The 27913-nt window shown below is 37.2% G+C and overlaps 1 protein-coding gene and 1 long non-coding RNA gene across 6 annotated transcripts; one reads left to right on the forward strand and one right to left on the reverse strand.

The window, feature by feature from the left end:
- Nucleotides 1-606: 606 nt before the first annotated feature.
- Nucleotides 607-15712, reverse strand: lemd1 (LEM domain containing 1). 4 transcript variants are annotated; one of them, XM_047160418.2, is made up of 8 exons: nt 15577-15712; nt 15170-15231; nt 11408-11473; nt 6611-6688; nt 6098-6184; nt 5750-5839; nt 5358-5422; nt 607-1161 (listed from the first exon to the last, which is right to left on the reverse strand). In XM_047160418.2, exons 1-8 carry the CDS (start codon nt 15674-15676, stop codon nt 867-869), a joined length of 843 nt encoding a protein of 280 aa, XP_047016374.1. In that variant the 5' UTR covers nt 15677-15712; the 3' UTR covers nt 607-866. The 4 variants fall into 4 exon arrangements, with proteins under 4 accessions (XP_047016374.1, XP_017342015.2, XP_047016375.1 ...); XM_017486526.3 differs by having other exon boundaries at nt 5750-5842; XM_047160419.2 differs by lacking the exon at nt 11408-11473 and having other exon boundaries at nt 5750-5842.
- Nucleotides 15713-21328: 5616 nt separating this feature from the next.
- Nucleotides 21329-27471, forward strand: LOC108275542 (uncharacterized). Of its 2 annotated transcripts, none has more exons than XR_006983744.2 (3): nt 21329-21413; nt 22315-22485; nt 24304-27471. It is a non-coding gene; the product is annotated as an uncharacterized LOC108275542 (long non-coding RNA). The 2 variants fall into 2 exon arrangements; XR_008398041.1 differs by lacking the exon at nt 21329-21413 and adding an exon at nt 21430-21654.
- Nucleotides 27472-27913: the final 442 nt, after the last annotated feature.

Genomic DNA, 27913 nt, shown 5'->3' on the forward strand with positions numbered 1-27913 from the left:
ACGTACAAATTCTACATTAAAAGAAAAGTACACAGCAAAATCACCAGTGTTGATTTCACACCCTACAGTATTTATACGAGTCCATTGGACTCGTATAAACACTGGGTGTTAATTCAACACTAGGGATTTTACTGTGAATTCAATTTTAACTTCCTATTCATTTATTGTGCTTATTTTCCACACTAATCAGCCTGTCCATTCGCCATATTCTTGTCATAAACGTGCAATAATTGTCTCTCCTTTTATATTTATATATATATATATATATATATATATATATATATATATATATATATATATATATATATATATATATATATATATAGTGTGTGTGTGTGTGTGTGTATGTATATGTATGCATAATTACACACCGCGGAGCTGGCAACACAGCTGTAACATTAAAGGACAGTACTCGTGGACGCCACCTGCTGTTGTGGAATGAAAAGTAACGGTGTATCAGCACTTAAATGGGAAGTGACATTTTATTTGAAAGGAACTTAATAAAAAATAAACTTGAAAGCACTAAAAAGCATTATATACATTCATAACTCTTATAGGCTATAAAATTAAAAAGTTTAGGTTATTACATACAACAGTACTCATACATAGTCAACCAATTATTTATTTATTCAAGAACATGACACAATGGAATAAAAACACATTTGCATACAGTACTCCTGTGGGTCCCTGTGGCAACCAAGACTTCAACGGTTAATTTTATTCATCTACTTCAAACAAGGTAAAATCCTACACAAGTAGGATCAGCAGCTCAAACCATATACATCCAAGTGTATTTGACTTGAACCAAGAGAACATCACTATTACTATAAAATTCTGTGCAAGTCCAATGCACAATAAACCCTCTATCAAGTTTGAGTGTCCTGAGAGTTAGGGACAAGTGCAAGGTCATCACTGCTTGGCTCGTGGCTCGGGCCGTTTAGCAATACGCTGAAAGGATTCTCCAGTGGCTCTTCCATTGATACATAAATGAAATATAGGAGTGCAGCCACCAAAAAAAAGACCACAACCTGCACCCATAGAGAAACCAGATGCTGCCGGATCTCCCGTCTCTCCAGTGATGCAGGACTCAGTGGGGTTTCTGGGTATTTGAACTGTACAGGACGACCTGCTGCCCCCTTTATAGATCGTCTCTTGGTGGCACTAAAGAGCAAGGAAATAAATTAGATGAAACCATTATCTGATGATGAATAATAAAAGTAATGATTAAAGCTATAGGATGTAGGATTTAATGTCATTAATTTGATGTAATTTATTACAAGCTACTTTTGGAAGAACATTTTATAACACGGGTTGTGCTGTGCTCTTCCTACCTTAATCTCACTGTGCACACAATTAGGTAGAATTCAAGTCTGTGTCTTAAAGTAGTGTTAATTAGCAAAGACACCAATGATGTGGTGACATACTATTTGGTACGGTAGTATGCACCTTGGGACACGGCTTAAATATTAGCTCGTGATTACTCAGTATTACAAACATGTTATGGGAATAAAATACATTTATTGTGCACTTCAATTTGACCATCACCGTTACCAGACGAATAAGCAAAACCTCTCAAAAAGCATGTTTTTAAGCTACCATCAGCCAAAGCTTTTACTGTGACTGCCTGATCAAGCAGCAGTACCCCTGCATCACTATCCTGCAGTCATTCTGTAGTATCATAAATCAGCCTAACATTAGCTAGCTAGCTACAGTATAAGCTTGAAGGGAAGATGCTAGCCCTGGTGTAATTGAATAGCACACTGCATGAGCAGGTGGCTCAAATCACTCAATCTTGCCCGATATAACAGAATCTGGAATACAGAGAAACTCGGCAACACATCCTGTTAGTCACTGGTGACTCTCAGGAGTTCTCAACTCGGTTACAAACACAAATTCCCAAATGAGAATAAATTGGCTGACTCATCGTTCATTCAGTAAGTTACAACCAAACCCGAGACCAAATAAATCCCTTAGCTGTTCAGAAAGCATAAAAAATAAAACAGCATTAGTCCTGAATACGTTTTCCTATTATAATGTAATTATAGTGTCTCTCTCTCTCAGTGTTTGGGTGTAATGACATGTAATGACATCTCAGATAGTGTATGAGGAGTACAAATTTCCAACCAATTTTAAATTGAAGAAGAAGAACGCCTACAAGCACACGGGAAAAACTACAGAAGGTTAGCTTAGTTTAACAAGTTTAGCTCCGCCCCGACTCATTGAGAGGAACAGAGAGGAAGGCTAGCATCGGTTTCCGGTGTGCAACCGATGCTATCGTTCATTTCAAACAAAACAAGGAAACACCTGGAATTTGGCGAAGCACCTGAAAGACAGTTCTATATTATGTTTGTTTGAGGCAGCTGGCATTGTGGCCGTGAAACCAGCTAACGTTATGCTCCATGTAATGTTTGCGATAGCCAGTTATTTGTTAACGACGCTAACACATTGCAATGTTATAAACTACCTCCTAATGGGCCACCATGCATCGCCATTCAGCCCGTGTCCTGTCAGCAAAACGTAACCTAATGTCACTAATAATTATTCAAATGTTCATGCTTTTAATAAATCTTTCTGTCCTGCCACCATATCAGCGAATTTAAACTAACGCTTGCATTCAGAGTATAAGGGATGTGTGTGTGTGTGTGTGTGTGTGTGTGTGTATGCGTGTGTGCACGCGCGTCTGTGTGTGTGTGTGCGTGTGTGCACCTCCACTCATTGTCAGACAGTGTTTGATAACTAAAATACCTCTCTCTCTCTTTGCCAGTATCAGCCAGGGGAGGATGTCCTCCAGGAACTTTTAAATTAAACTTTTTTAATTTTATTTTTAGACCACACCGTGGTATCAACTTTGGTATTGAGTATCGTGTTCTTTTGGTGGTATCGGTACAGACTTCTAGATTTTTGGTATCATGACATCCCTACCCCTGACACATCACTGGGTACCTAGTAGCTCAAAAACATCATATGATCCTAGCTAGCTAACATTAGTGCACTTGTTCGCTTGATTCAGCTAGGTATCGAATTTCCTATGTTTTCTTTGTTTTTCTTTGGTCAGCGTGGTAAATTGCTCTTATTTTCTGCTAACTATGAGAGGTTAGCAACTTGCCTCTACTCCAGGAAAACTGCATCCGCCGCCACCTCCGCTGTCAAGTATTGAAGCTTATATACACCAGATACGAATACCTTACTGTTGTCAACACTCGAGAGACAAATAAGCAACTGCAGCTTCAAAAACATGCGCAAAACAAGCCCAATATTATTATAGCCTGTTATAGCCTCAATGTAAACAAACGCAATAAATGAGTCTGCAACATTTTAAACTGAAACCACTAACAATTTGAAAAGCAAGAACATAATTAATTTCAAATTTTCAAATTTCAAATCAAACGGCAAACGACAAAGTTTATAGGGAGGCCAGGAATTATACACTCATCTATGTTTGCCTGCGAGCAGAATATGATTGGAGAAATGGAAAAGGAGATTACATTAGAACCATAACTACTATTAGTATACGAGTATGTTATACTTCTTGTAACAATTGTGGGAGGGCGAAATACACTGTAGCCTTTCTGTCAGCTCGAACCAGTCTGGCCATTCTCCATTGACCTCTCTCATCAACAAGGCATTTCCATCCGCAGGACTGACACTCACTGAATGTTTTTTCTTCATTGCACCATTCTGAGTAAACTCTAGACACTATTGTGCATGAAAATCCCTGGAGATCAGCAGTTATAAAAAATATTCAATCCAGCCTGTCTGGCACCAACAATCATGCCACAGTCAAAATCAATGCGATCACATTTTGTCCCCCTGATAGTTGACGAACATTACCCGAAGCTGCTGTCCCGTATCTGCATGATTTTATACACTGCACTGCTGCCATACAATTAGACAATTACATAACTGCACGAATGACTAGGTGTTCCTAATAAAGTGGACAGTGAGCATATAGGTCCATAAATATTTCAACATCGACAAAGATATTGTTTACCACAGTATACTGGAGTTGAAATTAAATACTGAATATGCTTTCATTTGAAAGTATTTACATCCAAATCAGGTGAACGGTTTTGTAATTGTGGCACTTTTTATATGTGGTCCTTTTTAAGGGACCAAAAGTAATTTGACAAACTAACTATCATAAATTACAACTTTTTAATGCTTGGTTGAAAACCCTTTGCAGTCACTGACTGCCTTGAAACCCTCAAACATCACCAGACACTGGGCTTCGGCCCTGGGGATGCTCTGCCAGGCCTTTACTGCAGCTGTATTCAGTTCCTGCTTATTCTTGGTGCGTTTCTTTGCTTTCTTTTGCCTTCAGAAAGCCATTGCAGAATGTTCCACTTCTTTGCCTTAAAAACTCTTGGGCTGCTTTCGAAATATGCTTCAGATCACTGTCCATGTCCTGCAGTGTGAAGCACCGTGCAGTGTGTTTTGAAGCATTTGGCGAAATCTGAGCAGATTGATCTCATCTGTCCATAGGATGTTGTTCCAGAACTGTCTGGGCATATTTAGATGATATGGTCTGGTCACATTTTGTTGTATACCCTCTGTATTTATTCTAGTAATGTCTTCTTTTGATTGTTGAAGGAGTTTTCTTCAGCAGGGAAAGAATTCGTCTGTGATCCACCACAGTCGTTTTCTGTAGTCTCTGGGCCTTTTGGTGTTCCGGAGCTCACAAGTGTATTCTCTCTTATTAAGAACGTACCAAAAAGTCGTTTTGGCCACACCTAATGTCTTTGTTATCTCTACGATGGTTTGTTTCAGCCTATTGATGGCGGTGCTTTACTCGCGATGACAACTCTTTGGACTTCATATTGAGTGTTAGCAACAGATTCCAAATGGAAATGCCAAACCTTAAATCAAGTCTGGACCTTTTATCTTCTTACTTGCAAGTGAAATAATGAGGGCCATGGAACAGCTGGACCAAAAAAAGAAGTGCTGTAATTCCTACACTGTTCACCTGAATAGGATGTACACACCTTCAAACTAAAATTGAAAGACTGAGGTCATGTTCATTATTTAATTTCAACTCCAATATACTGCAATAGGTAAAATAACACTAACTTTTAACTTTTTCAATTACATAATTATCACAGTCTATTTTACTGACTATGTAGAAATACAGTTTATTCAATTCTGAAGTAATTTTAGCCATCTTTCACCTCTAATCACTGCAGCAAAGCCAGAAATTCAGTCCCAAATATAGCAACAGAATAATCCCATGACAAACACTAGAGTAGATTATTTGTGTTCTCGCCTGACAAATTTTTTTTGTAGACAAAAGTCATACACACTGTAACTTTAAAGAATAAGAACGATAATGTTTGCAATGAATTTCTACTGGATGGACTCACGTGATCCCAGTTGGAGTAACTACAGTGTCTGGGAACATCTCCATCAGAACATCAGTCATGGCTTCCTACATCAGTAGAAACAGAAAAGAATTACATGAAGCAACCTGACAAGACAAAATGGTGAAGTAAGGTGAGGAGTGGAGACTGAGAGGACAGCAAACCTCTTGAAAGTGACCAAGAAATAAAAGTGACAAAAAGAACAAGACTAAAACCTGTGTCTTTGGAAATGGTGAGCAAGCCATTGGATTGTTCAAGATGAACCAGAGAAAAGGAAAAAAAGAATCACTCAAAAGTTAATAAGGAGAAAATTATAGTTAAGCTCCTGCAAGTACAAGAAAAAACACACAGCAGAGTGTGAGGAAAGATACACATCAAACAAAGAACTGAGTTACAATAGCTGGTTTTATTGTGGTAGTTTGTTTCTGAAGAGGTGAACACTCAGGGGTCAGATAGAAGGACATGTTCGGTGTGCTTCCTTTGAGCTGCTGGGAGTATTAAAAACACAATATAGATTTAACCAACAAACAACTCTACATTTTACCGTAAAAACCACACAGAATGAAATAGTGTATAAATATTTAACAAGCTGTAGCCTATAATTTTAGCTGATCCCAGTGTGTGGGGGGGTTGTGAGTGTGAGAGAGAGAGAGAGAGAGAGAGAGAGAGAGAGAGAGAGAGAGAGAGAGAGAGAGAGAGAGAGAGAGAGTTAGTTTACCCACACATTTAATAGGATTACTGACCAATTGTGCCCTGCTTGCCACTGGTGTCTGGCTACAGCTTCCCTTAGTCTCTGCTGACTTTGATTGTGGATTCAGCCTGTTTTCAATCTGCAGGCCATACAGCCACTTGGATTATAATTCTCACTCACAAACAACAAACAAATTTATAGCAATCACAAAAATGTAGAATTTCTCACAGAAAATAATGTATGTGCAACGTACATTATAACAGCAGAATTATTCATGTCATGGATGCAAAATACCCATAAATTAATGGTAAAGTGATGTACAGTTGCCCAATATTCATCATTCTATCTTTACTCCAAAGAACCTGAGCAAACGGCTAAAATTAATCTAGACTCAACATTTTAGAATTTAGTGGACACTTCTCATTCTTGAAAATATGTTTTGTCCACCACAGCAAGACAATGAAAACATACATACCACACTTGCCACATACCATACTTGCAAAATAGCACGTTCACAACTTTCTCCAGCACACACAAACAAACATACACAAACACACACACTCCCCTCCTCCACGAGCTGTGTGATGCTGAAGGACAGGGAGCTGCTCTGGAGGCTGTCCAATGACTCCTCTAGATTCTTGTCCTGTAATTCATATACTAGTTCAGTAATAACTACAATTAAATCGGCAAATGCTGTGCTCTGCATCCATACAACAAACTCCACCATTAACACAAGACAACATAATTTAGTACACTAAAACACAACTAATTTAACCCAAAGAGCAAACATAAAACCTAACACCTTGTGACATTTTGGTGCAAAATGAGCTTAGAGCCTAAACATCATTTTAATCTAGTTAATTTCCATTTGATCTAATAGTATATGAGAGAAGACAACATAGAATGGCAAGGGAATGCTTTATTTTCGCTGCACAAAATACACCTCCACAAAAAAAAGGAAAACGTGCAAATATGATGTGCTGGCTACATTTTTAAAATAGATGAATAATAGCCAAGATCTAAAAATCTTTTTATTGAGATAATACCAGAAAATTATATGCAATTAACTGATACTGATGAATGTTTAATCAGAAACAGCCATAGTTTTGTGTACGTGCTCAGGAACTGGTCAAAATCCACATTTTGAATCTCTCAATATTTTAATAAAAGTACATTTAAAGCAGTTTCATCTGTGCTGACCTATAAATGTGGACCACTGGAGAGTTTTGCTCACTGTGATCCGGATTATTGCTGGGGGCGCGCGTGCAACACACACATTTTCTGCATGTGTGCATCAATGCCAATATCTTCCAACAAGGTCACATAGTGAGGTATGACACAGAGTCAATATTATGAGGAACAGGACTCCTTTAAAGCTGCCCAAAAAAGTGCTCAGAAATGGCTCTCACTCCCACACCCTCTGGAAGGGTGACATTAACCTTGTAGAATCTGGAGAAAGTGCATATAGTGATACCAATGAAGCAACAGCGCAGACTTCCTGGAGCAGCGCACCTCTAAATAAGGCCCAGAGGAGGATACGTGTAGAATATCATGTCATAGTTGAAGCTGAGTGACCAGCTGGTCTATAAACCTATGTGATGACATCCACCACCCAGTCGACCGGCTTCTGATTAGACAAGGGAGGCATCCACGTTTTACTTCCATAGCAAATGAACCACTGTTCTGAGGATAAGATTTCCGGTCCAAATATTAAAATTTGTAAATGTCCAGTTATATAAATGTCCTTGCTTATAGAGGTCTGGATAAGCAACTAACCTGACTGAAAGGTATCAAGTTACCTTTTTCATACCTAACCTTTAATAATTAATTTATAGCTAAAACAATTTGAAGCGGTTCGTTTTGTAGCGCAGTTTCACATTACGACATGTGACAAAAGCCATGGACTCATGAGACACATCTATATTGAATTTGATGTAGAGAGTAAACTAGAGCTGCAATAACTACTCGATAAAAATAGATAATAATCGATTATGAAAATCGTTGTCAACGAATCTCATTATGGATTAGTTGGTCTGCGCACAGCACGGGGTGCATTTACTCATTATGTTATTTCTGTTCCGAAAACACGCATCGGAGAGTTAATACTAAAGTTGTGTCCCAAATGATGCACTATACGCTTACACTATGCACTCTAGTGTATGAATTTTAGAAGGGTCTCAAATGGAACACTAGCGGTTGTTTTCCTAACCGGAAGTATAAGCTGTTTCTTCAGTTTACCATTCACATCAGCGTTACCTTTTATGCCCAACATAAGCTCAGTCACCATCTGATGGAGGTGTAATCGTCAAGTGACAGCAGAAAAACGTGTGCTCTAAGTCAGGGGAGCATTTTATATTAAATGCCGTGAAGCAGATTGTAACTGGCAAACTTTACAAAGTGGAAATTGTGTAGCACAGAAGCACGACAGTGATGTGCGAGCACAAACTTATGTTTATATCCAAAATGCTCCACTGTGTGCAAGGTGTGAGTTGCTTAAAAGGTCTGGTTTAATTCATGTGTGATCAGGGGTGTAGAATCCCCTGAAAAAAAGTAAATCCACTTTTAATAAAACAAAAAATAAAATACTTTTTTTTTTTTTATCCCCCCACATACTTTTTCACTGGCCATGGCCAATTTGTATATCTTTGATTTCTATACATATACAGTTCTATAAGACTTTACATGACCTGACATTGCCATGACAACTGGTCACTCACATCATGTGTCACGTCCATGCTCACACCCACGCTGAGTGCTCAGAAGTTGCCATGAGCTCAAAGTGGCAAAAAACTATTCACTCCTCAGGTCTTTTGGTATGTGGTATTCGTGTTGCACAGTGATGAATAATTTGCTACATATTTCCTTTTAAACGCTGCCTATTTCCATTGATGAATAATTAGCGAGATTTGATGGTAATATTAGCTTACCCGCAGCCCCGCACAAACGTGCATTTATTTTCAAACTCTTTTGTAATGTCTTATTTTTATTACAGATGTGTTATCTGAGTCCTTCACATTAGAATAAGATGGTGAATTGTTAATGTTGAATTCGGATTTGCATGGATTACATATGTCTGGATATGTCTTCTTTTACTGTTGATATAACATATTATCGTACTGATAAGGTCTCCTTACAGTCACATGTTTGTTAGTTTAGTTCAATTACAGTCTCTTTGCAACAGTGTGGTTTGAATGACATTTCTTTTCTGTACTGTGGACAATTGAATAGAAGAAAATAATGAAGTATATACAGTATATATTATATACTGTGAATATGCAATACAATGTACACTAAACAGAATTTGCAATATTTAAAAAAATACAGTGCAATATACAATATAACATGCAAGTACATAATCATAAATTGCATATTAAGCCAATTAAGAGCAAGAAGACATAAAACCCATCAACTAGACAAAGGTCAGGGAAAGGGGGCTGGGAAACCCCCATAGAATAGCCTTGACATTCTCCATTCTATTACCACCCCCCACACACACCTGAAACGATGGTGATCCATTACATTTAGACCCAGTGATAAACAGTGGGAGCGCAAGTAAGATCAGTAATGTCTAATTAAAATACTATGATCAAAGTAAACATAAATTAAAAAAAAATAGATATGCTTAAAGGCACTTGAACCGCAAGGTGCAGTGAAAGTGAGATTTTATTATTAATTTAGGATTATAGTTTAATTATCAGTACTTTTTGTGCCTCCATTAAAAAAAAATGCATTTTATATTATATGTGTACAGTTGTGTTAGTGTAAAGTTGTGTGTATTTTATTTTAAACAAACGAAAACAAATGGTATTGAAATTTTGAGGGTTTTCTCCATCCGATTAGTCAATTAATCAAAAAAAAAATAATACTTAATACTACTTAATTTACATAAATGCAAATCATAGGATAATCTATAAAAAAAAAAAAAAGGATGTGCTACAGAAGCCACACTGATTCATATTTAGAAAACAAGAGTTGCTAAACCATGGGAATTTTGTTTTACCCAAGTTGATCGACTCTGCTAGAGTATATTCAGAGTGTTTAATTACTGCCACATACAAGTTCAATGTAGATGGGGAATTTCCACTGTCTAACAGTCCCTGAAGCAAAAAAGTCAATGTGTGACACGATAATGGGAACCAAGGTCTTGCCAGGCATCTCTGGGGCACACAAGACACTATAGCCTAGATGCTGAATTTTGTGCACTGTGGGGGAAAAAATCATGGGAAGGGCATACAACTGTGAGCTAGTCATGGGTAGGGCATAAAGGGAGGGCCACACCTGGTAATGGGTTGATTTGGCACTGGCAAAGAGGTCAAAGTCTTGCCAAACCTCTCAAATCTCTGGGTTTAAATGCCATTCCCCTGAACATACTGTATATGCCATCTTTATGGTGCATTCCCTGCACAATTGTATAACCCTGGTAGGTGAGCTGCTCTCAGTGAGGCAAGTTATGCATGAGCCCACCTGTGGAGTCTGACCTCATACCATCTTGATATTTGATATAGCTGACAGTGACAGCATTGTCTGAACGGACCAGCATAGGTCAATGTCTGATAACGGGCAAGAATATCTTCAAGGACAGATGCAAGACCTCAATACCAGCTAGGTGGTATGTTCTGACCTTACACTGGGGGCCCACGTTCTGCCATGTGGATACCCCACCACGGTGCTACACTCCCAATTGGACTCTTTCTCTTAAGAACGTCCTCTACCTTTGGGGGCCAATGCTTGAGCTCTGATAACTGAGATAAAGAAATTTTATAGTCCTTAAATTTCAGTTTGGGCAGTGGGCTGATACGCCACTTCTGGAATGCCCACAGCTCCAGCATGCCCAGCAGGATATCACATGCAGCCGCAGTCACACAGATGTGAATACCAGCCACAGTAGCCTGGCTGAATCAGTCAAGCATAATAATATACATCACACGTAAGGGTGATAGAGTGGCTAGTACTTTCAGTAAATCTAGCCTCATTCCAATGAATTGTGTGACCTGCTTCAGTGTTTTGGAGCTCATTTTGGACCCACCACGACACAGAGTGCTGCAATGTGGCAGGCAGGATGACTTGCTCCTTGGTGGGGTCACACAGGAGTTGGTCATCCAAATACTGCAGTATGCTATTGCCAGTGGCTATCGGGAGAAACCTGAATGCTTTTGATTTTGTTGGAAATGTGTATATGTACATGCAGTAGGAGCTATCTAGGTGTTTCTCGCTCCTAGCAGAACCTTTTAATGCTAAGAATACTTGTCATTAAAATATTTATTATTAATTGATAAATATTTGAGAAGTGATTTAAAAAATAAATAAATAAATAAAAACACACAAAGTTTTACTAAGCCATGTTTAGGTGCTGATACTGTACCTGTCTCACAGGGGGGACAAAGCACAGGGGATAAAAGGTTTCTTTGCTCCGACAGTTCAGCCCCACCTATACATGTACAAAATGTAGCAGAAAGCACATTAAATCTATGCAACATCCCCAGCTACAAGCTGGTCAAAGTATGTACCATCCTATGAAAATACTGCAAGGTTCTCAAAAGCTGAACAAAACGTAAAAATGTTTGAAAAATGAAATGAACAATATATTTATAGATAGTGCATTCAGAAAGTATTTAGAGTTTATTCAGAGAAAGTATTCATTCTGTTACAGTACAGGTTTATTCTGATCAAAAAAGATAAAGTAAAAGCACCTTACAATGAAAAAAGCATAAATAGGTTTTCAGAAAGCATCCTAAATGATAAAAAAAAAAAAACCTGAAACATCACATTTACACAAGTCTTCAGAGTCTTTGCTACGTCACTTAAAACTGAACTCAGGTGAGGCCTATTTCCACTGATCATCCCAAGAGCCCATGATTTGATACTGTCTGTCGACACATTTTTAAAAAAAAAAAAAAAACTTTTTTAAAGGAACTTTTATTAAGTCAGGGAGGGAGCATGTCAAAGGACTTAACTGACTTCCACAACAGTCAATAACATTTGAAATAAGCTATTCCACATGTAAACAGATCTAAACAAATCTAAAAAGACTCAATAGTAGATTAGAAAACCGATTAAACAAGTATGAGAGTGTTTAAAGAGTGCTTTTCAGCTGTATAGGGTTTCTCACTGCCAATTTGCCCATGGCGACTTCCTAGAGTCTCCTCGGATGGGTACCAGGCTATGGGTCATTTCTTATCGGCCTGCAGCAGTTTATTCTTCCTCACGTTAAATGGTTCTCTCCCCCACGGAAAGCTTAATACGGTCACACTGCGATTTAACACAAGGCACTAAAATAACACTATCAAAAAATTAGCTTTTGGGACAACTTACTCACAACTTAAAGTGAGAGTGAACTTTACTGGCTGTGTTATCCAGACACATTAGTTGTGTACTAACTGCACAGACCACTATCGCCAGTGCAGCCATAATGTTCTGAATGAAGTCGTGCATTTTTCGCACTTAACATCATGAGTTTGGAAGGGGAAGTGGCACAGACACATATAGTATGGGATGGTTTGGGGTTCAGGGGAATTAATAACCAAAACTACACAAACAATCCATGTTTGATGCCAACTTGCTGTTGCTATAGAGCAATACTTGGTCTGTTTACAGAGTGGGACAAATGCGTTAAATCAAGTATCTTATTGGATTAAAGTATCAAATTGGACTAGAACAGAATGAGTAATCAAAAATAAAATTAAAATAAGAATATCTAAAACATACTGTATGTTTGCCTTTTTAAAGTATATAATGGCTTATTTGTGTTCACAAGACCGAGACTTTAACAAAAAGCACATGATGATTTCATAAGATTCAAGTTTCTACAACTTGACTAAATTTACCTGTGGTAAATTCAGTTCATTGGATAGTTTGGAAAGACACAAAAAGCCCATACAATATATAAAGTTCACAGCTGATGTCAGAGCGAAAACACAAGCCATGGGGTCAAAGGAACTGTCTATAGACCTCCAAGACAATACTGTGCTGATGTACAACAAAACATCTGGAGTTTTGAGGGTCCTGCAGAGCTTAGTGTCTTTGATCATTTTTAAATGGAAGAAGTTCAGAACCACCAAGATGGATGGGTCACAAACTGAGAAAATCATGGAAACATTTATTTTAGTCCGGGAGAAGACCAAGAACCTGAAGAACATTCTAATGGGACTCCACCCTTAGGGTGGTGGTAGCATCACGCAGTATCAAGTCCTGAACTTTCAATACGTCCAGTTTTTCCCATGGGTGAATCACGTTACACATACTGCTAATTAAGAGTGCGCAGGGACGCAAACCACACACATATTATAACATGATAAAATCATTGCTGACGTAAATCCATTTGGTTTCCTTTTACAACCACAGCATGTCGAAAGACGGTGGCAAGTAGTCAAGTGTGGACATATTTTGCCTACCTTGCAGATGATCAGGGTAATCCAAAAGACCACCTCAATGTAGCAAAATATATTGCTGACAAGCATCCTGACCTTAATTTCATCTTAACCAACTAGAATACTGTAGAGTGACTCGTTATTTTTTTTTTTAAACAGGTTACAAAACACAAAAATTATTGCTCTTAGATAAATATCTTTAATTTTCCATGTGAATTTAAACAAGCTTTTTGACACCAAAAGTTTTGGTGTAAGTAAATGCATCAGTTTAATTAAGCAATGTGTCTCATTTAATTTTATTAACCTCACCTAAAACAACAACAAAAATCCACTTAAGAAGGAGTGCAGTGAAGCTTTACTAAAGATAATCAAAGTATCAAGTCATTAAAGGATAGATAGATAGATATTTCTGTGGACTATACTATAATTGTTATATATAATATCTTATAATTATTCTGTTATTCAAAACTAGTATGGACAAAAAATGTCATTAATAATTGCTTAAGCAGAATCATTTCTGCCATAGTATCTTATTAGTATTGAACGTTGTGATAGTCAAAATTCTTACAACCCTAGAGATTAGGAGATTACTCAAGATCGGTAGAAAGATGAAGGTGCAGAGACATTCTCAGGGAAAAGCTACTTAAGAGTGTTGACAACCTGGAGATTCACCTTTCAATTAATCAGTTACCAGAAACACACAGCCAAAAGAAAGCTGTAACTCTCCCTTCAAATATCCAACTCTGTCAAGATCCCCAAGTGCTCCGACCATATAATTATATTATATTATATTATATTATATATATATATATATATATATATATATATATATATATATATATATATATATATATATATACACACACACACACACACACTTAATATATATTATTATACACACAGCCATATAATTTGCTTTAAGCACATACTGCTTTAATAAACCTATGTAGCTCATTTAAAATCTACTAACTAGGAAACAAGCTAGTAGATTTTAAGTGAGCTTCATACTGCTATCAAGAAACTAGCTATCTAATGCTAGATAGCTAGGTCATGCTCTTACTGAGGAGTTATCTCGAATGGACACTTTTAGCTTGCTAACTTTGTTCAGCTAACAAAGGAGTTTATGGCATCTGGCTGAACATTACTTTGGCTTTCAGTGCCATCCTCGATGTTGTACTTGTAAGACATTACACACTGAACATGACCACAAAATAAAAGTTGTAAGCATCAAGAGAAAATATGCCTTCACTTTCCCTGTAGTATGAACTATTATTGATGAGATATGTATACATGTCTAGCCACTGCATTTTAGACCACTACTTAGGATCGTTTGACCACAGACAGGACGCTAAACCATACAGTAAATATCTTCTCGAGTTACGCCATTTGAAAGTTTTAGTTTAGCCGAACAGCACTCATTGTCTTTTGCTGGCAATCCATTATAATAAGTGGATAACATTTTAGTTAATGTCAATCCAATTCATAAACAAAATTCTTGATCGATTCTTCAGTCAGATTATCATCAAGTACTGTCAGGTTGCGAGGCTATTCAGGTCTTTTTGTAGCCTGGATGCACGAGCATCTCTTTTTGTTACCACCCCTCAACTAAATTTAATAATTTAACTAAGGAATTACAACTAGGCCAATCAGTTTGTCAGTGCTGTCAGTTGTTGCTATCTGTGATCCAGAAAATGATCAAATAAAGTACAAAGTATAAAGTGTCTGGGTTGTACAGAAGAATATGAGATTTTACACACCGCACTACGCGTCGCACCGAGATCAGTATGGGACACACTCTCTGGGCCAGGCTGTTCTGATCCTGTACAAAAAACACACAAAAGTAAAATATTAGCAAAGTAAAGTTTTAACAGACATTTTTGCAACTCGTTACTGTCCAAAACCCCCAAATTTTTCAAGTCACACCACATTTAGTACTCAAGTACTCTAGCTCTTATCATGTGTGCCAGGTGATGTGTCCCAAATAAACCGACTCAGATGTGTAAAAATTTGTAACAATGTTTATGTTTTATATATATATATATATATATATATATATATATATATATATATATATATATATATATATATATATATATATATATATATATATATATATATATAAATAAAAAGGACTTTAAGGAATAAATGAAATAATAATCCATACCGGACTCCTCTTCTTCTTCTTCTTCTTCCTCCTCCTCACTATCAGAGTATTTCCCATCATCTTTATTGTTGACACTGTGCTGTGAGCACTGGGTCATCATCCTGTGCAGCTTCCTCTCATACAACGCTCGCGTGCTAGCTACCTCCCCACACACACACACACACACACACACACACACACACACACACACACACACACACACACACACACACACACACACACACACAATTAATGTTAGGATCCATCCATGTAATATCATTCACCACCACACAGTGTAATTTTCAGGCCGTGAATAAGCCTTCTTCAATTGTCTACCTCTACAGTAGTAACCCAATCTATTTATGGAAAAAACATTAGTTACAGTTTATCAAATGTTTATTCATTTCCATTTTAGATTTATAATTATTTTCATCTTAAGTATCATTTGCATTATCCTCTAGCCTGATCACTTGTTTTTCAGTGTAAATGTCAGTCATGACATTTGATGAACGGGGTCCTATTCGTCACTCTTGGCTCAACTGATCCGCTCTTACATTCATGCTGAAATAATTGCTTGACTAATTAATTCGGTGACTTTTTTTGTGTTGGTGATTTGTTTTAATGTGCATTTTTATAAGTAGTGAAACATTTTGCTGAAACAAGCCAATTGTCCTTTTCCGTCTCTACAGAGTCCACAGCACATAAGTATTTATTGAGCTTTTCAAACTAACTAATTAGACTCAAGTCTGTTTTGCGGTGGTGTGTAACCAACAACTTGATCAAACCAAAACCAAAAATAAATAAATAAAAAATCAGCACATTAGGAAAGCAAACTAGCAATTAAAACAATAGACTGACTTTTTACAGTTCGGTTTGTTAAGCTGGCCACTTATTTACCCAACATGATGGCAAGGTTAAAATGTTTAACACACACACACACACACACACACACACACACACCTGTTTCTGTTTTCTTAAAGTAGAAATACCAAAATATAATTACAGGCAAAAAATTTTATCTTGGTTAAATGCTGCTTATTAAATAGTTTTTGGCTGGATGTCAGAATTCAGTCACAACGACATCCATCAGGTTTTCCCAGACCACCATACAGTTATTGTATTACTAATGTGTATGTAAAATCAGTCATTGATTACAATTCTATTTGACCTCTACAAAACAAAAATATTATCTAAATTATAGAGGAAAATTTAGGTTAAAACATCAGAATATACTGGAGCAGTTTGCGTTTTAACTGATCATCAGTCAGTGAGCTCAGGTTCACCATGTCTGAATCCTCTTCTCTCTCTTCTTCTTCCTGTGTTATCACACACACACACACACACACACACACACACACACACACACACACACACACACACACAGTTACTTCACCAGGATACTCCATTCAAACATTTCACATGCTTAAATAAGTAAAATAGACTGAAGTAGACATGACAACTACAGAATAATAAAAAGGATAAAAAAAATTTTAACTCGATACTCTTACGGTATTTACATGGACATACTCGGATATTAACCCGATTAAGAAACTACCATGTAAACAGCAATTATTGATGACCTTAATCCGACTAAAGTCATACTCGAAATAAACACAAATCGAATTCATACATGGAGTATTCCTGTTTTCGTCGCATTATGGAAGTGCATTACAGACATGTACACACTTTAATCACACTATTAACGTCGTGTGAGAGTTTTCACCACATTTTGCGAGAGGACACGTGCACACATGGCAGTGCTCAACCGTTTGACGGCAAACAAGAGCGCATGACTGCGTCCAAAACTTACCTACTATATAGTAGACTAAAATGCATGTATCAAAGCTACTATATAGTAGGTAAGTACGCGGTTTCGGCTACTATACAGTAAGTAAGTACGTGGTTTGGGACGCAGCCCATGGCTTCAAGCAGTCGTCTATTTGCACGTATAGCATGACAAATAATTTAAAAAAAGCTTTCGGAAAATTTAAAATTAAAAAACACCCAAAACTTTATACGTTACCATAACGAAGACGAACTGTATGTTGATACGTGAAATTCTGGAGGGAACGTCGGACGGCGTGGCGTGGGGACGTAATGACGTGTTCCGTTAATCGATCTATGTTCTATAACATGTAAAACCTGAACATGAAATTAATATTCTAAAAGAAACTCATGTAAACACCTTAATCACAATATTGTCTTATTCAGAATAAGGTCAATAATTACATTACTGCTGTCCATGTAAACATAGTCTTACACAAACTGTTTAAAAAGTCACGTAGTTCGGTAACTAGTCGAGAGATTTGAAATGGTTTTTGGGGTTTTTTTCGGAGAGGCAATATAGCGGTACTGATCATAAACTGTAAATCCGACACCCAAGAAGTTTCTGAAGCATGGCTCAGATTCACAGCCTTGTGCAAGACTCTCCCTGCCACACACATACACCCACCAAGTAATGTACTGATATTACACTCTGTGGCTGGTGGATGTATAACGGACAGCTGCAGCAACATTCTGAACTCATGTTTCAGAATCTTAAAAACCAAAATGGAAACCCTTTCTATTTTGGTATCCAAACTTAAGTTGGTCAGCTAATAATGAAATTTCACAGTAGGCAGTTAGGTTTCTGGTTATATGTAAATGGAAAATAATAAGCAGCGTTCTGATTTGCATGAATACACCATGGTGGCAGCGTGTAAACTAAAACAATTTCAAATAAATGACTACATATTCATAATTATTAACAGTATTTACTTTATGCTGTGTGTACCCCCTATTTAAAGTCTGTCTGACATCGAATCTGTTAAATAGCCAGTCAGGAGAGATTTATTACTCTCAAAGCAACCGTCGAGCTTTTCCTTACAGCTTCAGCAGTATCAGGTGACGGAAAGTCACCCCGTCCCACAGGCCCATCCCATGGTGGCCATGCCAATCATTTTTCTTCTTGTGTCATTACACCGTAAAGCACGTCATTTAAATAGTACGAAAGCATGGTTTTTAACTATATACTAGAGATGTCACGATACCAAAAATTTAGAAGTCTGTACCGATACCACCAAAAGTACACGATACTCGACACCAAAGTCGATACAAAAAAAAATAAAATTTGATTTTTTTTTTTGGTCAGCTCCCTGACTACGTGGGGAAGTTTCGCAGTGGCAGGAACTGGGAGACTAGTCAGGATCGAGGGAAAGATGAATGCAGCAATGTACAGAGACATCATTGATTAAAACCTGCTCCAGAGCGCTCTGGACCTCTAACTGGGGCGAAGGTTCATCTTCCAACAGGACAACGACCCTAAGCACACAGCCAAGATAACAAAAGAAAAGCTACAGGACAACTCTGTGAATGTCCTTGTGGCCCAGCCAGAGCCCAGACTTGAACCTGATTGGACATCTCTGGAGAGATCTGAAAATGACTGCACTGACGCTCCCCTTACAACATGATGGAGCATGAGAGGTCCTGCAAAGAAGAATGGGAGAAACTGCCCAGAAATATGTGTGCCAAGCTTGTAGCATCATACTCAAAAAGACTTGAGGCTGTAATTGATGGCAAAGGTGCTTCAACAAAGTATTGAGCAAAGGCTGTGAATACTTATGTACATATGCTTTTGTTGTTTTTTATTTTTAATAAATTTGCAAAGATTTCAAACAAACTTCTTTCACATTGTCATTATGGGGGATTTTTGGAAAATTTTGAAGAAAATAATGATTTAATCCATTTTGGAATAAGGCTGTAACATAACAAAATGTGGAAAAAGTGAAGCGCTGTGAATACTTTCCGGATGCACTGTAGATGGATGGAAAAATAGATTTTTTTTTTTGCTTTTGTGTTTTTTTAATTAGTTTTCATAACCTTTGATTTAAAAATAATAATAACTTATGGCATTTATAAAACTATAACAGACAGGTATGGAACATGAATGATCAAAAATGTTTCTGAACAGTATAAGTACTTTGAACAAGAGTACTAGGCTGTAATAACGTGGACTATTTTACATGTAAAACATTCGCATATGAATGATGTAAATTGGTACGAAGGGCGCATCTCGTTATTCATGACATGGTTAAATCTCCGGCTCTCAGCCACTCAGACACAGAGAGAGGTGTGAATGCAGCAGGAAAGCAAAACCTCGAGCTTGCAGGACAGTACTGACGACATTTGAAAAGTCGCTAATGTTTGTACAAAAAGTCACTGGATTTACCACTAGGCACTTTTTTTTTTTTTTGCACAAAAAGTCACTAAAGGAGGCTAAGCTCCGTGTCTCCCCAGCATAAAGAAAATACAGAGGGAGAGGGAACACGGGGTTTTTCCATTTAAGAAATTCTATTTGAAAAGCAATAAAAAAAAACACAGAATCCCCAAATAACACCTTATCTATCTTTTTTTGTTGTTGTTTTTTTAAATTTAATTAATTAATTTAATTAATTTGCACCCCCTGGATTATAGGAACATTTCTCAAATTAAGTTCTTCAAATACAGTAAGTAAGGGTAGCTGGAAAAATGTTTCACAGACAGATATTAAAGTGGCAAACAGCCTACTGCAGAAAGTGAACATGTCTTACATAGCACTCATTTTAAAATGAGTGCTATCCTAGTTCGTGGACTAATTCTTTCTTGTCATTAGCAGCCTGAGGAGTAAAATGCAGAATGAAGCATGTGGGGTTGAAGCAAGCTACTCTGGTGTCATTTCAAAGGTGTGTTGTGCGCTGTTATTGCATTATCACCGAACCCTGGTTCCATATAGTGCTAAAAGCAAAATACATATTTAGTCTCTATGTTTTTATAGACAAATGACAGATGTACCTCTTCTCTCAGACAAAAGGTTTTACCCTACAACTTTTGTAGTAGTGATGCCACCCTTGAATATTACATACACCTCAATCACGTCAAACACTATTAACCAAATGTCTTTTTAAAGTCTTATTATTATTATTATTATTATTATTATTATTATTATGGTGAAAAATCACAACACATCATTATCGAAGTTATTATATTTACTATTGCATTGTTATAGTTATTATCCCGTTTGACTGGTCACTTAAACTGAATGGGTTTAATTCAAACCTCAATAAAAAAAAAAACTACAATATATATATATTTTTTTTTTTAAAGAAAAGAAAGAAAAAAAAGTAACTCTACATATAAAGTCAACTTTAATCTGATCCAAAAAATAAAAAGTTTGTTTGTTTTTTAAATGTGTGGACATTTCAGGGATAAACAGCTCCATACTCATTTGAATAATACGCCTAATGTTTGAATAATTTGATTATGTTTGTTAAATTAATCTGTACTCTTTTTTTAAAGTTTGTAAAACCCCTAGTCAGGACAGCTAACACACAATATAAACAAAAACATTAATGGTGTACTTTTTCATGTGAACTTACATTTCCATTTTGGACCTGCTCCTCTTCATCACTAGAGAAATCGGCAGTGTTTTTATTCCCCACATGCTTCATATAAACCTCCAGATAAACCTGTTTTTCACTCTCTGCAGGTGGTAACTCCACACTATGGGAAATTAACTCCGACTTCAGACGATGTTTAGAAAATTGAGCGGGATTTTCCACAAACACAGGCATAGCAGCGCTTAGAAAACAATTTCACCTTAAATACTAAACACACATCCTGTACATACACACTAACTCTCTCTAGTGTTGCAGTAGGACTGAACTGGGCTTTTTTAAGCCTCTGGTAACCAAACACTTACAAGTAAACCTACACAGAAAGTTCTCAGGTTGCAAGCAGACATGCTTGAGTGTGTGGAGAACAGGTGGGGTGTGTGGAGAACAGGTGGGGGGGGGAGCACGATGTGTGTGACAGAACGCACTGCTACAGGCCACGTGAGCTATGTAAGCTATGCTAGTTTACCTTACTTTACCTTTTTTTCTTAGCCAACTAGTCATGTCTCGCCAGTTAATTAGTCAAATCGTTAATATTAAATGAAATGTAAATATTTTCGGACAACACAACTGTATACAGACATCCCTGAGTCGTAAACTCACCTCAGATTGTGATTATTTACTCCTCGTGAAGGGCGGAGACGCTGCAGCTTGGAGAAGCGATAAAGACTGACGTTTTTCACGCCAATTTGTAATGACGTTGAGCAGAGCTCTATACTTTATAATATTTGTTATTAATAGTTGTTCTCAATTTGTGTGTGTGTGTGTGTGTGTGTGTGTGTGTGTGTGTGTGTGTGTGTACGAATTAATTATCCCTAAAGGAAGAAGCCTAGTTGTAAACCTAACTTTAGAATAGTCTAACTCAGGCAAATGTTTGTCTTTTATTTTGTTGCTGTTGTTGTTAATTGTGTTCTTTTATTTAGAATTTGTTGTTGATTTCTTAGAATAACTTTTTACACATTTTGGGTTACTAGCTTTGTGACTCACAACCCTGCTATAAATTTAAAAAAAATAAAAATAAAAAAATAAATCCAGATTGGTCCAACCAACTGCCAAAACACAGGCTGTTTGTTCATGTCTATAGCAAAACTCAGTTATCCAGTAGGCTTAAGTCACTTTCACTAGTGTGTACAACAACCAAAAAACATGACTGACCGATTGAAAGAGTCCAAATTTACACTTTAAGAATCAAAAGGATTCAGGACTTGCTGAATTTTTTATTCATTCATTCATTTTCATTAAGAGCTTTATTCTGGTCAGGATAACCCCACTGCACCATGCCATCACAGTTAGTTTTTATTATCCAAAACAATGTTCTGACATGTGATTTACACCATACCATTCCTTTTAGAGTTTCACTAAGATCTTCAGTCCTACATCTTCAGTGCATCAAGATACATCATAAATTCTGGACTGACCTAGATGAAGATCGTGAAATGATATCTATGCTAGTTGGCTGTCAGATATTGCAACCAGTCCAGGAACCACTCAACCAGTTTGAAATATAGTACAGCATACACAGGTAAATAAAAGAAGTATACCTGAAGTGGAACTTAAATGTTAGTCTCATAACTACCATAAACTTTGTCTGCAGGTGTTTGTACAATATAGGGTTTTGTATTTAGTACTGCTATGTATGACATTCTCTAGAATATTTGGTTAAAGCCTGTTGCATTATAAAGTTCAGAAAGTGCAGAACTGTGTAGCCTTTCTGGCAACAAAAGATGAGTAATATTTTAAACAGCCCAGCTCAATGCCAGGGCAACAAAACAGAAAGAAAACATCAGTATTCTAAGATTTACCAGGCTACTAATAATATCAATAATACCAATAACTTTAAATTGTAACCAGGTAAGTGTAAAATATGTAGTTTATCAATAGACTTGCATCAGGCACTTTTAGTACTTGCAGCTTTGTCACAGTTTTGGAAAGGAAGTAAAAGGCAACAGCCCACAAGGACCTTTAATGGTCACTCAAATATTTATTGATACAAATCAGGAGTTTGCAGTTGAGTAATAGTCAATTGTATAGGTCCATTACATCTTTAAATAACAAATCAACAGTCTGTGAAACAATAGTGGGAGAGAGAAATGGGTATAGGTTAAAAATGAGATGTGGAGGAAAGCCTGGAGTCCTTCTAATTCCCTAACTATTGGAGACTTTTGTTGGGAGAATTTTTATCACCTCAAAAATCTAAATATATAATAATAAATTCCCAGGATAGGGTGCCTACTGGCATGTTTTGATAAGGGTAAGAGGAAACCAGAGATCCCAGAAAAAAAACCATGTGGACGTGGGGAGAACATGCTAAGAAACTCTGCACAGACACTAACCCTGCATATGTTGCATAGTTCCATAAGTATTCAAGGTCCGAGGACACAATTGACTTATAATTGGCCTTCACCTATGAAATATTAAAGCAGCTCCTATTTTCTGAACAAAAACTTCAACTGCGAATTCAACTCAGTTGAACTGCACATTGAAGTGACTGTCAGTTTGAACGAAACTGAAAATAAAGACTAAGGAGCATACTAAGGAAGTTAATGATAAGGTAATAGAATTTCATAACTTAGGAATAGGGTGTAAAATTATATCTAGTAGGTTGGACATCCCAGGAAGCACTGTTGGATCAATAGTGAGGAAATGGAAACTGCATCACACCACCCAGACACTATCTAGACAAGGCCGTCCCTCAAAACATGGCAGAAAAACAAGACAGAGACTAGTGAGGGAAGTCACGATGACACCAACAGTCACTCTGAAGGAGTTACAGAGTACAGTTGCATGAAGATACAGAGTGTGGAGTGAAGACCGTTTCAAGAGCTCTGCATAATTGAGGACTGTATGGGAGGGTAGCTAGGAAGAAACCACTGCTATAAACCACTGGAGCTGTGGTTTTGGTGTGATGATATTTGTGCAAGTTTCAAAGCACTATGTGTGGTGTAAACTTAATGCAGGCCACACCTCAGTTAGCACATTCCCTACTGTGAAACGTGGTGGCAGCATAATGCATGATTTTCATCCTCAGAACCTTTTTTGTTTTTTGTTTGTGGATGATTGGATCTTGTTTGTTGTTGTTACAGTCAACAAACAAGATCCAACCAGCCTGAAGAAACCAGAGCAAATCTGCCAGGACAAATGGATGAAAATCACTCCAATACAGTGAGCAAAGCTGTTAGGAACTTAACCCAATAGACTTAAAGCTGTTATTGCAGCAAAAGGTGATTCTACCAAGTACTAGTTTGAAGGGGTTGAATACTTATGCAAGCAGCATTTTTCAGTTTAAATTTTTTTTAAAGATCTGCTGACAAATAATGAAAGATTTCGTGTCTTTGTCCAGGCTTATATCTTCCTGATGCATTGCCGTGCCCGGCTCCAAGCAAAAGGATTATCCTGTACTACAAGACATTTTAATGGGCTCCAACAGTCCAGAGAGATCTGCCAGCACAGAACGTGCCGAGCATAACAACTGCACTCGTTCTCCCTCGTGCCGCCAGGGAGTGGAGGTGCAGATGCCCCATGCTCCTCTGCTGTGGTGCTTCCCGAATATATCATACTTATCCTCATTCTGGAAATGCAACATTTCTCCTGTTGACCAGATTAGAGAGCCACTGTGACGCTCATCAGCATGCATTGCCTGTGCATGTTTTCTCCCTCTTCACTGTTTTTTTTATTCTCTTACTGAATGGATGCATTCGTTCTCCTAGGAAACCATGATGCAAAAGAGGGTCAATTTGAATGTGCTTCCTTCTTTACATTTGTGCAGATAAATGCAGAAGCGAGGCCAACACAAACAGCAGTTAAAATTGCTGATGAAAAAATTTAAATGCAAAGTAGTTTTAAGAAAAGCAAGTTCCCAGAACTAGTCAAAGCAATGTATATGACTAAGTAAAGTACCAATAGTGTGACATGATCAGTGTGCAGACATACACTTTTTTTACCCCATTTTCTATACTTGTTGATAAAAGCCTTTAAGGTGTTCCATGGTACATCTAAAGTGGTGCTTGAAAGTTTGTGAACCCTTTTGAATTTTCTATATTTCTGCAAAAATATGACATCAGATTTTCCCACAAGTCAGTGTAGTCAGTGAGAATCCAAACAAAAAATTGACACAAAATATTATACTTGGTCATTTATTTATTGAGGAAAATGGTACAATATTACATATCTGAGAGGCAAAAGTATATGAACCTTTGTTTTCAGTATCTGGTGCAGCAATTACTGCAACTAAACGTGTTGATCAATCCTGCACATCAGCTTGGAGGAATTTTAGCCCATTCCTCAGTACAGAACAGCTTCAACTCTGAGATTTTGATGGGTTTCCTCACATGAACTGCTTGATTCAGTTCCTTCCACAACATTTCTATTGAATTCAGGTGCGGACTTTGAATTGGCCATTCCAAAACATTAACTTTATACTTCTTTAACCATTCTACAACAACAACTTGTGTGCTTAGAGTCGTTGTCTTGCTGCATGACCCACTGTCTCTTGAGATTCATATCACGTACAGATGTCCTGACATTTTCCATTATAACTCACTGGTATAATTCCAAATTCATTGTTCCATCAATGATGGCAAGTCGACCTGGCCCAGATGCAGCAAAAAAGGACCAAACCATGATACTACCACTAGCATGTTTTACAGATGGAATAAGGTTCTTATGCTGGAATGCAGTTTTCTCCAAACATAATGCTTCTTGTTTAAACCAAAATTTCGATTTTGGTCTGATCCATCCACAAAACATCTTCTAGTAGCCTTCTGGCTTGTCCACATCATCTTTACCAAACTGCACAAGGATAGCAATGCTCTTTTTGGAGAGCAATGGTTTTCTCCTTGCAACCCTGCTATGCACACCATTGTTGTTCAGTGTTCTCCTGATGGTGGACTCAAACATTAACATTACCCAATGTGAGAGAGGCCTTTAGTTGCTTAGATGTTACCCTGGGTTCTTTTGTGAACTCACAGACTATTACACGTCTTGCTCTTGGAGTGATCTTTGTTGGTCGACCACTCCTGGGGAGGATAATAATAGTCTTGAATTTCCTCCATTTGAACACAGTCCAGCTAACTTTGGATTGCTGGAGTCCAAACTCTTTAGATTTTGTAACCTTTTCCAACCTGATGAGCATCAACAACTCTTTTTCTGAGTTCCTCAGAAATCTCCTTTGTTCATGCCATGTGATGTGAAGCGCAGACTTTGATATACCCCTGTTCTTTAAATAGAACAGGGTGGTCACTCACACCTGATTGTCATCCCATTGATTGAAAACACCTGATCATTACCTCATCTTATTAAGTTTTAGGCTATATTTATGAAGAAATATAAGGGTTAACAAACTTTTAAGCACAACTGTAATGTTCTGGAAATTATTTTCTAATCCTTTCCTAATCGATACCTTTCAGCAATGAGATTCTGTACAGGTTTTGTAAGAATCTTGTGGACAATGGCCTGACACCAATGGCTTGACACCAACAAGCAGTAAGATGACACCAACAAGATGTCAATAAAATGTAAAGAAACCAACATATAAAGTAATAGTCTGTGTCTCACATTAAAACATTGTTGCATTTGTCTTAGATCTGCAGAGATAGAAGCAAGTGGGAGCCAAAGTCTACTGAAAACCCAGGACACGTTGATGTGTGAACACTCTAGCAGCTGATTTCCTTTTAAAATGATAAAACTGCTCAACAGGGATCCCTAAGAGAATTGGTGCAGTTATAAATGCAAAAGATTGTCACACCAAATCTTCAAATTAGTCTTCTATCCTTTATAGTTGTTTTCTTTATATTTATATTTAAATCATATTCCCATTACCTTATTTCTTTACATGTGCCTAAAACCTTTGCACTGTTCTGTAAATCACCACTAGTAATTAAACAAACTTTGGACAATATTGCTATACTTGTGTGACTTACTTTATTGCCATACTGACGGCTATGAATAATTCATTTGAGCTCAGTTTTCCTCTTGCAGATTTGCCACTCTGTATCTAATGGCTTTGAACCCTACATGACATTATTAAAAGAATCACATAGGAATAGAAAGCCATAAAACACATGAATGATTTATGCATCATTTCATTGAACAACAACAATAAACTGAAATGGCAATAAGTTGTTCTGCTTTGAGCATCTTACTGCACTGCTTTATCAACCACGATATACAGTATAAACCACTCGAGCCAAGTTGCAGGCAACTCAGAAGATTAAAAAACTCATATCAACATGAATAATTAAACAGAAGAATGAGAATTATTCAACTTTCTTTCTGTGCTGAACGGTTTGAAGTGTTTGTGTCTGATTATTCTTTTTAAAATAACTCTTCAGAGACTGTTCACTTTTTTTCACTCCAAGCCACCTCTGAGCTCGGCTTACAGCTTCAGTAGTGAGATCTGACTGAAAGTCACTGGGTCCCACAGGCCATTCAAAACACTCTTTGATGCAACTTGGTGCCCATGCCAAAGAATAAAAGGTACAGTGTTAATCAAAAGTTGTTGTTTTTTCTGCAGTTGCTATGGCCTGGTGAATGCTGTGGTGATTACATAAACATTCATTTTCAGTTCAACACTAGAGCTCTTCTTGGCTTTTATGCTACAGACAAAAGACTTTGAAAATGACCTCACTGTGGCTGCTTCCAGTGCAGCTACACAGTTTCACATAATCAGCCCATCATTGTGCTAACAGTAAACTTGTGGTTTGTTGTAATTGATTATGATGTCACAATAAATGATCTCTTGATTCCGTTTAAGTTACTTATAAAGTTATTAATGAAGGACAAAATATGTTTTAAAGAGTTTTAATAAACTCAGAAAAATCATCTTAAGAATTGTGTATAAAATGTTCTAGTACACTTGAAGCACTTGCAGTGCCACTGCAGTGTTGTATGTAATTTTATGACACACACTATAAAAATGTGAAGCTGGCAGCATGTACTGAAACCTATAACAC

Source organism: Ictalurus punctatus, chromosome 15 (genome assembly GCF_001660625.3).
Source record: "Ictalurus punctatus breed USDA103 chromosome 15, Coco_2.0, whole genome shotgun sequence".
NCBI classification, from domain to species: Eukaryota; Metazoa; Chordata; class Actinopteri; order Siluriformes; family Ictaluridae; genus Ictalurus; species Ictalurus punctatus.

Excerpts from the sequence above, each read along its gene's own strand:
- lemd1 (XM_017486526.3), bottom strand. The coding sequence starts at position 15,676 with ATGATGACCCAGTGCTCACAGCACAGTGTCAACAATAAAGATGATGGG. Across the intron at positions 6,689-11,407 it reads TTGTCCCCCCTGTGAGACAG|GACAAGAATCTAGAGGAGTC; the intron begins GTACAGTATCAG and ends TATGAATTACAG. Across the intron at positions 5,423-5,749 it reads CCACAATAAAACCAGCTATT|GAAGCCATGACTGATGTTCT; the intron begins GTAACTCAGTTC and ends CTACTGATGTAG.